At 39.2% G+C, this 14,317-nt stretch overlaps 1 protein-coding gene across 1 annotated transcript; it reads right to left on the bottom strand.

Annotated features, from left to right (window-relative positions):
* Positions 1-789: 789 nt before the first annotated feature.
* Positions 790-2,487, bottom strand: LOC126584520 (protein ALTERED PHOSPHATE STARVATION RESPONSE 1-like). The gene has a single exon (XM_050248878.1). The coding sequence runs from the start codon at positions 2,485-2,487 to the stop codon at positions 790-792; it is 1,698 nt and encodes a 565-aa protein (XP_050104835.1).
* Between the last annotated feature and the right edge of the window lie 11,830 nt (positions 2,488-14,317).

The following is a 14,317-nucleotide window of genomic DNA, read 5'->3' as shown; positions in this document are numbered from 1 at the left end:
TAGAAACAACAATAAATGAAAATGGTAGAGCTGGAAACATGATCGACCACTCATAACTAAGCATAAGAAAATCATTACAACAACTCCTAAGAGAAGGCTGAAGTTCGGAAGCCTCTAAAGATCATGAACAATAGGTCCCGCACACGGAGGACAAGAATACCACCAATTAATCCCAACATTATCTACACAAAAGTTGGCTAAACAATTAGCCAACTAAATAGATCTATTGAAAAGATATGCACTGTCAAAGCAGAATCACACTCAATCCAAAAAATGAACACATATTAAGGATAAATTTTTGTAAGAATGATTTATGAATGAGAATCTAAGAAATGAACGATTTTGGTCATGAAAAAATATTGTGAAATGAGACCAAAGATGTGGTTAACGCGGTATCGAGTACTACTAGCTGGTTGCGATTGAATGCACACCTTCTCAAAACAGGAGCGACACAAAATTTTATGCAGCAAAAACGAAAATATCCAAATTACAGCACAACATAAAGCAAAGCATATATGTGAATGTTATCAGAATATAGGTAAACCAATATAAGAGGTAGATTTTCAGTGTGAGAATTGAGAAAAGAAAACTTGCCCTTGTAAATTATAATACCACCAGCAACAACTAGTTTATCTTCATATCACAAATCGAAAATTTCAGTACAAGCAGAGCAATTTTAATTGTAAATGTTCCATATGTAATATACTTTAAATTAAGACAAACAAACAAACAAAAATTACATATTATTCATCACCAAAAGGAATAAAAATAAAAGATTCTGAACGCCTATCATATGAAATTGCCTGTAACATGTTCTGATGAGTTGCTGTTACTTTCGTCATCAATCCCCACGCATGCATCTCCGTCGAATGCTATAAGGCCATCATACATTTCCGTAGCACCACTTGAATAATTAGCCAGGTATTCGAAAACCTTGGAGAATCCTTCCTGAAATCCACTCTCAGCGAAATGACGCGTTTTCAACTTTTCTGCCTTTAGCTTCTTTTCCACTTGCCTCTTCTCCTCAATCAACTGCTCCTTCTTCCCTTCATCTACCTTCTTTTTCAAATGCTCCTTCTTTGAGTTTTCATGTATTTTTCTGGAAAGTTTGTCAACCGTTTTCTGTAGCTTATGCTCCTCGCCTTGTTGAATCATCAGCTCTCGGACATCATTCCCAAACTCTGTCATGGCAGACGTCACATCTTTATATGGAAGTTTATTCAAACAAACTAACCAATGATGATATAGCGAAGGCTTGTCGTTGTTAGCAGCAGCAAACTTGAATAGCCCGTCATTAAGAGATTCAACATAGGCCTTCAATGAAGAGACATATGATGTAAAGCAAGCACACCATTTTGGAATTTCTGCTTCAAGCTTAGAGTAGGTAGTAAGCTGGTGTGAGTCACTGCAGAACACTCCGTCGGGCACTTTTACTGTCTTCATGATTCTGGTTTGGGCATCATGATATTCCGACACGATTCTCATATTTCTCATTAGGCAGTGAAACAAGGCAACAAGTTGTGGCTTCATCTCTTTATCTGTTAGCCTATGAATTTCAGAGTACTGTACTTCTTCTTCTTTTTCAAAAACCTTGATTCTGGCCTCCAACTTCGCAATTCCAGCTCCTGTACTATCCCTAGTACCCTTGAGCACACCTTCTCTTTTCTTTTCCTTTTGCAATTCCTTCAATTCTTTCCTGGATTCCTCTGTAGCCATCATCGTTTTATGAAGTATTTTAACTTGCTCATGCAGTTCCCTCAGCGTGAACGAATGGCCCATGAATGTCTTTGCTCCATTGCCTTCAGAAATACCACTGTTGAAATAATATTTTGAAGAAGCTCTGGAGCTTGATTTGTGGACGCTTTTGGAGGAACATCTATATGAGGTGGAGCGTTTTAGTGGAAGTGAACGCATAAGCTTGTTTGGGTGGTTTCGTGTCGTCAATGAACGCTCGAGCTTGTTTGATTTTTCTTCAATTTCCTCCACAGAAGATTGTATTTGATCCATATTGGCATCAAGCATCTTAGAAACCTCCAAACCAGATTCATAGGCTTTAATGAAATATTCCTCAACATCTTTCAATGCTTCCACCAATTCCCTCCCTTGACCCACATCATAATCACTCAAATTTCCCTCTCTTTTTTCACTACTCTCATCACCAGAACGCCTTTGAGTCTCAACATTGCCTTCTTCTTCTTTGAGATGTCGGGTTTCTTCTCCTACTTTCTCTCTATTTACCTTTGCAGAGCTCATCGAACTTATGGAATCCGAAGACGAGCAATCTTTGGTTTGAGAATGGACGTTTGCAATCCTTAGAGCGATTGCTACTTCATAAAGCGATCGGTTATACTTGCATAATGCATCCACAAACAGAGACCTTCTCTTTATGGCCAATTCCAGCGCGTCTTTTCTCTGTCCACAAAGCCATAGCGGATCGTTTTGTTCGCTAACACCCGTTACCTTGGATGTGGAGGCAGTACCACCCATGTCTCCAAAATCTAACGCCAAAAATCTGTGTGGGAGGCTTGCAACAAGGTTTGTACGGGTTAGAGCTCTCAAAAGTATAATTGTTTTCTTCTGTTTTTTGTGATTCGTTCATGGGGAGGGCATATATTATATACTGGTACACAAGTCCCTGTTTGAATGGGTAATGTAAACTTACTCGTTTGTATTAATCCCATGAGTACGAGGAATATTGGTTTAGGCAGGCCGCAGGTCCCTCTTGTGTTAGCCGTTTCGTCCATGTTCGAACCTTCCTCTCCTTGTAAGCATAGGAGAGGTTCGAACTTTCCTCTCTTTGGAATACCGAGGAATATTGGTTTAGGCAGGCCGCAGGTCCCTCTTGTTATTAGCCGTTTCGTCCCTGTTCGGACCTTCCTGATCTCCCTGTAAGCATAGGAGAGATTTGAATCTTCCTCTCCTTGGAATAGTGGTCTGGGGGTCGAAGCAGGAAACCTCTTTCCATGTTCAAAGTGGATATTTTGTTTCCTTTTTCCCAGTGATTGAGCATTGGAATTGAGGATGGATGCTTGGGAGTCTGATAAGAATGTAACAAAGAAGATAGTTATGCAACGGAGCTGCGAATGCGATGGCATCATCACTATGTGGCATCGTAAGTGTACGAAGACCTATTTTCGAGTACCGAATTCTTCATGGAGTATGTATGATCATCACACAATCATGTCCGAAAATTCAAAAGGAAAGCTGGGACTCCAATTGCACGACCCCGATGCTGGAGGCAGCCATACGGGTTTTGTATAAGTCTTCTCCGAGTCAATTATTCCTAGTGTTGGTGAGTTGTACGATTTATCTTGATTTATAGTTGTTTTTTTTCTTTCTAAGTTTGGTTTATGTTCTGATACTGTTGTTTATTTTGGTTTAGTAATTTGTTTTATATCTTTGGCGTAGGTTTCTTAATTACTATCTTCTGTGGTTTGGAGTTAACCTTGAACATATTGTTACTAAAGTGTCGCGGTTATGGAAATGATGGAGGTGGTGAACGCCATATATATACAGAAGTTGGTCTATGTTGAAGTTGGTTTTCTTCAAGAAGGTTTTTACCAAGGCCCACATCATTCGAGCACACATTTTAGCTTCGTGTCCTTGTTTTTGGCAGAATTCTGTACTTTATAGTTAATTACATTGGAATTTGTTAGACTTTTTTATTTTATGCTCCGTGATGTTAATTAGGCATGCGTGTCTTTTAATTAAAACGCAATTTTAGTTCCTGATCTTCACGTTTGAATTTTGATAGATTTGTTACCCTATTACTATCTTATGGTGTTTAATAAAACATCTAATTCAAAAAATAAATCACATCTTAGTATACAACCCAATGTAGTTTTGTGCATATTCACATGATCAATGTGTACTGGGCCTAGCTGGTAGAATTATTTCTTTGTCAGGGCCTCCGTGTAGGTTTGGTGTGAAACCCACCCCTAATTTTAAATTGTAATTTCACTTTATCCCTAACAGTTTTTGAAATGTACAATTTGGTCCCCTTATCCTTAGCCAATTCGGACTTCCCCTTTTAGTTTTCCTTTCTCTCTCCGTTTACCACGTGGCACCACCCTAACTCATTCCCTATCTCTCTCTCTTTCCCCGAGTCTCTCGGCTCACTCACTCTTCTCTCTCTCACACCTTTCTTACCCTCCCTCGGATCTCCCTCTTCAGCGACACACATACACACCCACCCTCACACTCACGACACCACCATCACCTCTGGAACCTCATCCTTTCTCTCCCCTATCTCTGCAAAGCTCTGGGACACCTAGAGGAAACCCAAATCTCTCCGGTGAGCCCGTGCCTCTCAAGTAGGATTCCGACCAACTCCGACCACCCCACGACGTGAAATAGGTATGAAACTCTTCCCCTTGTCTCACTTGTCATTTTGGTTCCTAGATCGGAGTCTAGGGTGATGTTTTGCCGTTGATCGGAGCACAGAAGGCTCCGACCTCCTTCCTCGGTGAGAAACCAACCTAGGCTTTCAGGCCTTCCTTTGGGCTGGGCTTCCAAGCCCAAGGCCAGTGAAATCCCAAAACCTAAACCCCTTTGATTATAGGCTCTTCGGGCCGTGACCAACCTTGGGCCCTTGGCCTGCAAAACCCTCAACGCAAACCCTTTTTATTTTTAGTTAGTCAAAACCCCAAAACCCTTTTAGTTTGGGACGGGCCTTCAAGCCTAGAGGCATAATACCTTTAAGCCCAAAGACCCAAGAGCCCAAGCCCAAGAACCCAAAGCCCAACCCTGTCTAACCCTAACCGGTTGACCTGTTGGCCTTATTTAACCAAACTCGGTTTGATCGACCCGTTGACCGTCAGCGTTGACTTTGATCGTTGATCGTCCGAGACCCCTTCTAGGCTAATTTTGACGTCCTTGATCCGTTTATGATGTCCGTTTCCAAAATTCAATTGTTTTAATAGAGTTTTTTTAATTGGTACCTTTATATGCTTAGGTGCAATTATTTGTGGTGTTTCGACTTCGCTAGTTTGCATGGCTCTTCGGCGGTGAAGTATCTATGAGTAGACCCCTTCTAAAATGCATGTTTAAATAGTAGAAATCCATACATGAAAAACATGATTTAATGAGCACGCTTTATGAAACGTTTGATTTAGTACATTGGATTTGCCTTATATGATTATCATGCTTACTTAGAATATTTTGGAATACGATATTTTCTATCGAACCCATGTTCTTTGTAGGATATCTGATGAATGACGATATACTATTTAGAACATGTTTTTACACACTTCTTTATAGTACAGATGATGGATGACTTTATACTATGAAGATGTTTTTGAGATATATGTACCTATGTTTGGAAAGCTTATATTCAATGTTTTTGTGCATATCTAGTGGTCACTATTATGCCTACAGGCGATGATACTTATATTGGCTTCAGCCGGGTGTAGGTTGGTGGCTTCGGTCGGAAAATACTTATATTGGCTCCGGCCGAGCGTAGGTTGGTGGCTTCGGCCATATGATACTGATACTGATACTGATACTGATACCACTAGCTAGCACACTATATACGAGATATGTTTTATGAAGGTTTTATGGTATGCTAAGGTTTTCGGAAAACCTACTACATATTATACTATTGAATTTCCATAAAAGTTTGGGGGTTAGTATGTTGATAACTGTTTTTATTATATATATCAACTTGGTACACTCATGTCTGTTTTCCGTCCCTTTAGGATCTAGATTCGAGGCGTACAATTCCAACATCAAGACACTTCCGCATCGGCATCTTCGTGTCCTCTCTGTGTAGGACCCATCCTTTCATTCATTCAATTTTATATTATTTATTTTTAGTGTTTTAAATTAGTTGTATACTCTGGACACGTTCCTCTTTCATATATTAATTATATTTAAATTTAGGGGTGTGATATCCACACACTCCAATTTACTTCTCACATACCTTTTTAATTTTCGACCGTCGGATCGGATGAATTGAAGAAGATCAACGGATAGAAATTATCAAAGGGTGTGTGAGAAGTAAAATGGGTTGTGTGGATAGCACACCCCTGAATTTATAAGTCATATTTATTCTTGTTCTCATGTTTTCAATAAATGACTTTCATCACCCTCGGGTGTCGGTCAGCACGTACCTACCCTAGTGTTCGAGAACATCAGGATCGGAGCGTGTCATTTGGGCACCGACAGTAACCATCAATATATGCTGCAGCATTGCAGCCCCAACGGCCAAGAACTTGTTTTTGGAATCGGATATGGTGAAAGGATTGGGCAGGGAGAGTCTACTTTCCTTCCAATTTTTGTTACCACATTTACGGGCTATAGGTTGCAAAATGTGCAACTCACCATCAAGAGATATGTTAGTAACCCTCACTAGACTGTCTTTAGCCCTGATCAGAGGTATTGGCCCTATTGAGGGTTCGTGGACATTAACATTAATGTCGGCAGGAGTAGTAGAAGTACAATTGATAAAGAATTCTGGTCCGCGGTAACAACCTTCAGCCATGCCAAATGGATAGGGAATTGTGACATTACCGCAGTGGTCGGAGCAGCCAGGCAGGGCTTGAGGAGGCAGGAGGAATTGACGATGATCTCCTCCTGATGTTGTTGTTGATGTAGTTGATAATACAAACACCAGTTCCAGTACTAGCAATGAGATTAGACTCAGATTTAGCATTCCATATTGTAAGAGTTGAAAGGATTGAAAGCAAACCCCTTCCATATCTTGTATGGTACTTTTGTTTTGGCTGTGGGAGTAGAATTGGAAGTTGAGTTTTAAAACCTAGGGAGCTGTTGGGGAAGGAAGACTGACAAAAGAAAAAAAATTAGGGCAAAAAAATGAAGAAAATGCGGTGAGAATGAAAGGGACTTTATGTCAGCCCCTAATTTATCTCCTATTTGACGGAAGAGTAACTCTTTCTTCATCTGGTTCTAAGACTGACCAGATAAATCACAGATCTTTTATGCATGTATGGCATCTTTAATCATCTTAATTAGTAATTTAAGAAAAAGATCTTTACCATTTGAAGACCTTGAAATCTCAATCAAATTGCAATTCCATTGGCATGGGCTTTCCTTGAAGATCTTAATTTAACCAATAAACACATGGTTTATTTTTCCTTCTCAATTTAGCCCAATTATTCCTTTATTTCAAACCACGTAACATTAGAGAGTAGGCATATAATTGAGTTAGGCTAATTGGTCATGGCAGTACCCGCTTCCTTGCAACCAAATTCAATCTCCCTCCTTGTAAGTTAGAGACTATTTTGAAATTTGAATAAAATAAAAGTATCATACAAGGTAAATTCACCTAATTTTTAATTCACCAAGGTAAATTGGGCTATTCTCACATTGTGAATTGGTTTTATGGTAAAATCTCAGCTTTGTTTATGGTACCAGAGCATGTTGTCTCATGTGTGAAGCCCAACGGCCACACAGGCTTTACATCACCCAATTTGTCTAGTCCGCTTGTTAAGCTAGAAAATTTATCACATTGAGGGGGCGTGTTAAGAGCATAAATCTCACATCGGGGAAGAAGGGACCTTGCATGTGTTTATAAGTAATTGAACTATTCTCCACATTGCCAATTAATTTTGTGATAGAACCTCAATTTTCTTCAATCAGTATCTTGCATATTTCTCTTCTTGATCACGGTACAAAATAATTTAATAGCGGGGAAGAATTTAAAATATTTAGAATACGGGAATGGAGGTAATTGACAACACCTTTATCAACATAATACCTTCACAAGAATGTCATTGACAATGCTAGGACTGGGCCCAAAAACAGAACCGGCAAGTATCACCACACCAGGATTTTGGCTGCTAAGAGCTGCAATAGCCACAGCATTACCAGAACCTACATTTCTCTGATAGTGCACAAGTCCAATTGGAAAAACAAACACATCACCCTTCTGCAACACTGGGAGCAAAAAATTACTCATATAAGGAGTGGAGCTACAATCAAGCAATATAATGCCAACCCTTCCGGATGGGTAAAATACCCGCGGTTACCCGCTCATTTAAACTTCACGGTTACGGTTATGGGTAACCGTTTATAAAAATAAACGGTTATGGGTATAACCGTTTACCCGTGAAATTTAAATGGGTGGTTATGGGTATTAACCGCGGTTATAAACGGGTAACCGTTTACCTATTTATTTTATATATGTAATGTTGAATATTTTAAAAATTATTTATTTATATATATGCAGCTGTTTAACAGGGGATGGGAAGTTGTGTTATTAACCCAACGATCACATCTCTTCAATTTGAATGTTGCATCTTTTGATTGTTGCCGAAAAGACATGATTCATGGTCAACAAGTGTAATCCTTCTCCTAACCATGTTCTCTATCGGACAAAACTTAGATCAATGCTATTGACTATAGTGCATGGTTTATATAGCTAATTATAATATAATGTAGCTCATTATATGTATTATGTTAATACTTTACATTATGGGTTAAATAACTCAATAATACTATCTTCTAAACAGTTTTTGTAACCCAAGAATACTTAGCAAATATTATATTACCTTCATTGGTAACAGTTAAAAATATCGTCCGTAAACTATTATTTCAATTATTGGAATGGTATAAGGACTTAAAAAATTAAAATACGGAAATGTATGATGAATGTACCTATAACGGTGTTTAATTGTCCAAAAAAAAAATTATGACAATTTTTTTTTTTAATTTTCAAGTTGTTAAAAAACATCTAGACGGGTGAAAAATGGATAATGGTAAAAAATAAAAGATAAACGGGTTAAAAAGGGTAAATGGGTAAATGGGTATTAAACGGTTACAGTTAAATGGGTATGCGGTTATGGGTATGGTTAACCGTTTATAAACGGGTATGGGTATGGGTATAACCGTTTAGGCAATTACCCAACGGGTAAATAGTTATGCTGGTATGAGCATAAACGGTTATGGGTAAATAACCGCGGTTATCCACCCGCTCTAGCCATTGCCCATCCCTGGTCAACCCCATGGAACATGTAAAAATAGAAGGAAAGTGGGACTTGAAGCCCAAAACTTGAATGCCAAGGCCTAGAATCCCACCCTAACGGGGGGAAAGAAGAGCTATCGTTCTATATTTTACAAGCGTCTTGAACAAATACTGACTTGATGGTCAAAGTGTTTTCTTGCAAGAGCGCTCCCATTGAATATCCCACCGTAGGTATGAGATCGTTCTATATTTTACAAGCGTCTTGAACCAATACTGACTTGACGGTCAGAGTGTTTTCTTGCAGGTCCCCCCTACACGCTCTCATTGAAGACAAGCGAAGATGGTATTTAAAGCTTCTGAATGTATCCAAAATTACTTGTTCGTGGAGAATTGGAATACCTGAAACTTTCCGTTCCAACAGTCATTGAGTTGACTTATATTATTGTTCTTATTTTTCCTTTTGGAGAATAGCAAATCGAAGCAATGCAGAGTTGAATCCCAAGCGTAGCAGGCTGGCAGCTAGTGTTATTGGGGACTTGATGTTGATACAGAAATGAACAATGAACGAAGGAAAGGGTAAAAAAAGAAGAATACAACATAGAAAAGGCCTAAAATAGCAGTAAAAAGTTCAACACTACAAGACCAGGCCACAAAATGTAAGGAAACTAATCAAACAAAACAACATATCAACTTGGAGTACAACGCTAATTAGGCATGAATAAATTATCATGTAACAAGTCAAGCAAATTAAACTAAATAATTTATCTGGTTACATATACGTCATAACATTATAATTGGTTCTGTTGGAAATTCAAATAAAACCAGGTTGTAAATGGTTGCTGCTAGCTGTTAGTTGTTTTACAGGTTATATTCACATTTCCAGTAACTACAAACATGCTTGCTGCCATGTGATGGCCAAAATGTGGTGATTGCAAGCTGGAAGGATGCAAAGCATGTGTGTGAAAGTGTCTAGTAGCTGGTGCATGTGTGAAATGGTGTAAAGATGGTGAACACCATCATTCATTGCATGTTGTTGTATTGTTAATCAATTTCTGTTTTGTATAAATAGGCCTTCTTGCTAGGCTTTAGTATATCATTCCAATTCCCATTCCATTTCAGCAATTGAGTTTGGAAACTCTTTGAAATATATCAAAGTGCATTGTTTGCCGAAGCTTGTTGCTTCTCTCCTTTCTTTTTTCTTTTTGTCCAATTTTTTTTAGAGTGCAAAGTGAGAGGTGTGATAGAGTTTGTAAACTTATCACCCACATATTTTGGTATTGAGTTAGTAAACTTTGAATACCAACAATTGGTATTAGAGCCAAAATACCATTCTGGCAGGTGCAGCAGTTATGGCATCCAACTTAGTGCAGCTTCAGGTTCCCACATTGAAGAAAGAAAATTATGAAAGATGGTGCATCCAATTCAAGGCATTGTTTGGATCACAAGAGCTATGGGAAGTTGTCGGTAGTGGGTATGTTGTACCCACTACCGAGAAAGAAGCCACATATACTGCAGATCAAAGGAACACTCTCAAGGATTTACGAAAAAATGACCAGAAGGCGCTGTATCTTCTCTATCAAGGATTAGAAGATTCAACGTTCGAGAAGGTTGCAGAAGCAACAACCAGCAAACAAGTTTGGGACACTCTGAGCATAATTTACCAAAGAGTATATCGAGTAAAAAGAGTCCGGCTTCAATCATTAAGAGCAGATTTTGAAGCTGCTCATATGAAAGAATGAGAAAACACTTCAGACTACTATTCTCTACTACTTATAATTATGAATCAAATGAAAATGAATGGCGAGAGGCTTGACTATGTTTGTATCATGGAGAAAATCCTTCGATCACTCACATGCAACTTTGAGCATGTGGTGACTGTCATTGAGGAATCTAAGGATTTGGAGAAAATGAGCGCAGATGAACTGCTAGGATCCCTCAGGGTTCATGAGCAACGCATTCAGAATAATGCAAGACCCACAATGCTAGAGCAAGCTTTGGAGTCAAAGTTGAATTTTGACAAACTAAATGGAGGTCGTGGGCAGTGGAACTCACGTCGTGGGAGTTCATCCAACCATAGCCGAGGACAAGCTCGAGGAAGAGGTCGAGGCTATGCACAAAACCGAGGTCAATCTCAAGAGTGGAGATCTACTTGAGGAAAGGCGCATATCCAATGTCACAGTTGCAAGCAATATGGACATTATGCCAATGAATGTTCATATAAAAATGGTGAGCATATCAACATGGAAAAATCAAGTGGAAATGCTGTGAGGAATTTACAGTCTTACTAGCACACCATGATATCAGTAGCCAACAAGATGTTTGGTATTTGGACTCTGGTGCAAGCAATCACATGTGTGGAAAGAAAGAGTTTTTTGCCGAACTCAAATATGGGCCTTATGGATCTGTGAGTCTTGGTGACTCCTCAAAGTTGTCAGTTGAAGGCAAAGGAAAGATCAAAATCATCCAGAAGGATGGTAGAGAAGAATACATCTCCGATACTTATTACATACCAGGTATGAAGAGCAACATTCTGAGCATTGGTTAACTACTCCAGAAAGGGTATGTTATACATATGGAGGATATGTTTCTCACTCTCAGGAATGCAAGGAGAAAGCTTATTGCACGTGTTCAAATGTAAAAAAACCGAATGTTCCCGTTGAAGTTGAACACAAAGATTAGGAGTTGCAACATCGGTGTAATGGAAGATGAGTCATGGAAATGGCATCTTCAGTTTGGCCATCTTCATTTCAATGGCCTAAAGTTGCTATCAAGTGGAGGAATGGTTCGTGGTCTACCCCAGATTGAAGCCACACGCCAAGTATGTGAAGGTTGTGTGCTTGGCAAGCAAGCACGACTATCATTTCCTGTTGGTGATACATGGAGAGCAAAGGCACCAATGCAGTTGGTACACACGGATATATGTGGTTCATTGGATCCTATGTCTTATGGAGGTAATAGGTATTTTATTACTTTCATTGATGATTTTAGTAGGAAGACTTGGGTTTATTTTCTCAAGGAGAAGTCGGTTGCCCTAAGAATCTTCAGGGAGTTCAAGGCACTCACAGAGGCTAAAAGCAACCATAAGCTTCTGGCTGTGAAATCAGACAGAAGTGGAGAGTACACCTCTAATGCTTTCCAAGCGTACTGCAAGGAGTAAGGAATTAGGCATCAACTGACTGCTGTATATACCCCATAACAAAATGGGATAGCCGAAAGAAAGAATCTAACCATCCTTGACATGACAAGGTCTATGCTTAAAGAGAAGAATTTGCCAAAAGAATTATGGGCAGAAGCTGTAGCTTGTTCAATTTATTTGTTAAATCGATGTCTAACAAAGAGTGTCAAGAGGATGACACCACAAGAGGCTTAGAGCAGATACAAGTCGAATGTTGCACACCTAAAAGTTTTTAGGTGTGTTGCATATGCTCAAGTTCCAGAAGCCAAGAGGAGGAAACTCGATGATCAAGGTGAGAAGTGAGTGTTTGTGGGCTATAGTGAAGAGTCCAAGGCATACAAGCTCTACAACCCTCTAACTGGCAAACTAGTGGTTAGTAAAGATGTCATCTTCAGTGAGGAAGAGGCATAAAAGTGGAACAACAAATAAGTCAGTAAAGAGAATATTGTCTCCACTGATTTTGAAGAACCAGAAGTTGTACCACCTGTTGAGCAACAACTTGCTCAAACAAACACAACAACTCCATTACACATAATTGCAAGGAGTGGTCATACATCCAGTGAAAAAAGCAGCTCTTCAACTCCAGTGAGGCTAAGAATTCTCATCGAGATATATGGACAAGAAGAGGAAGAAGAAACCAACCTTTTATGCTTGTATGCAGACCACGAGCCTCTCTCATTCAATAAAGTTGTGGAAGAAGATCGTTGGAGAATAGCCATGGAGGAAGAAATCCATGCCATCGAGAAGAATGACACTTGAGAGTTGACAAAGCTCCCACCAAATCAGAAGGCTATTGGTGTCAAGTGGGTGTATAAGATCAAACGCACTGCAGATGGGAGTGTGGATCGATACAAATCAAGGCTTGTAGCAAAGGGCTACAAACAGAAGTATGGAATGGACTATGATGAAGTCTATGCTCCAGTTGCAAGACTTGACACGGTAAGAATGCTAATCTCTCTTGCTGCTCATCATAAATGGAAAATTTATCAACTAGATGTCAAGTCAACCTTCCTTAATGGAGTTCTTGAGGAAGACGTGTACGTGAAACAACCGGAAGGCTTCCAAGTACAAGAAGAAGAAGATAAGGTGTATCGTTTGAATAAGGCTTTGTATGGCCTCAAGCAAGCACCACGAGCTTGGAACTCAAGGATTGATAACTACCTTCACCAAAATGGATTTTAGAAATGTCCATACAAGCATTCAGTTTACATGAAGAACGGTGAAAATGGGAGTTCTTAATTATTTGTCTCTATGTAGATGACTTGTTGTTTACTAGAAACAATGAAGCAATGTTCTGTGAGTTCAAGTAATCCATGTTCAGTGAATTCAAGATGACTGACAATGGATTAATGTCATACTTTCTTGGCGTAGGGTGAAGCAAGAAAGTGACGGTATCTACATCTTTCAACAAAAGTATATGAGAGATATATTGGAGAAATTCAATATGGACAAGTGCAATATTGTCAACACTTCAGTTGCAAATGGATTGAAGCTGTCCAAGGAAGGAGAATGTGAGTTTGTAAACTCAACCGTGTACAAAAGCTTGGTTGGAAACCTAAGGTACCTTACAATCACAATACCTAATATAGTTTATGGTGTTGGACTCATGAGTCGATACATGGAAACACCAAGGGAGTCTCATTGGCTGGCCGCCAAGAGAATTTTGAGGTACATAAGAGGTACTTTAAACTATGGTCTGTTTTATAATTTTGGTGAAGATGCAAAATTATTTGGTTATTCAAATAGTGATTGGGGAGGTGACCAAGATGAAAGGAAAAGCACAACTGGCTATGTGTTTTTTCTAGGATCAACAGCATCTCATGGACTTCAAAGAAGCAATCAATTGTTGCTTTGTCATCGTGTGAAGCCAAATACGTTGGTGTAGCCTTAATTGTGTGTGAGCCAATTTGGTTAAGAAATCTGTTGAAGTCAATATGTCATCCATAAGTGGAATCGACTGTGATTTATGTGGATAACATCTCAGCTATCAAGCTTGCTAGGAATCCAATCCAACATGGAAGGAGCAAGCATATTGATACCAGGTTCCATTTTCTGAGGGACCATGTGAAACAAAAGACAATTGAACTTGTATATTGTCACACCAAGGAACAAGTGGCTGACATCTTCACAAAGCCCCTGCCAGTTGAATCATTCCGGCTACTACGTGAAATGCTAGGAATGAAGACGTTTTGATTTGAGGAGTTGTGTTGGAAATTCAA

Source organism: Malus sylvestris, chromosome 10, assembly GCF_916048215.2.
Source record: "Malus sylvestris chromosome 10, drMalSylv7.2, whole genome shotgun sequence".
In the NCBI taxonomy this organism is placed as follows: domain Eukaryota; kingdom Viridiplantae; phylum Streptophyta; class Magnoliopsida; order Rosales; family Rosaceae; genus Malus; species Malus sylvestris.
This window is presented reverse-complemented; position numbering and strand designations above follow the sequence as displayed.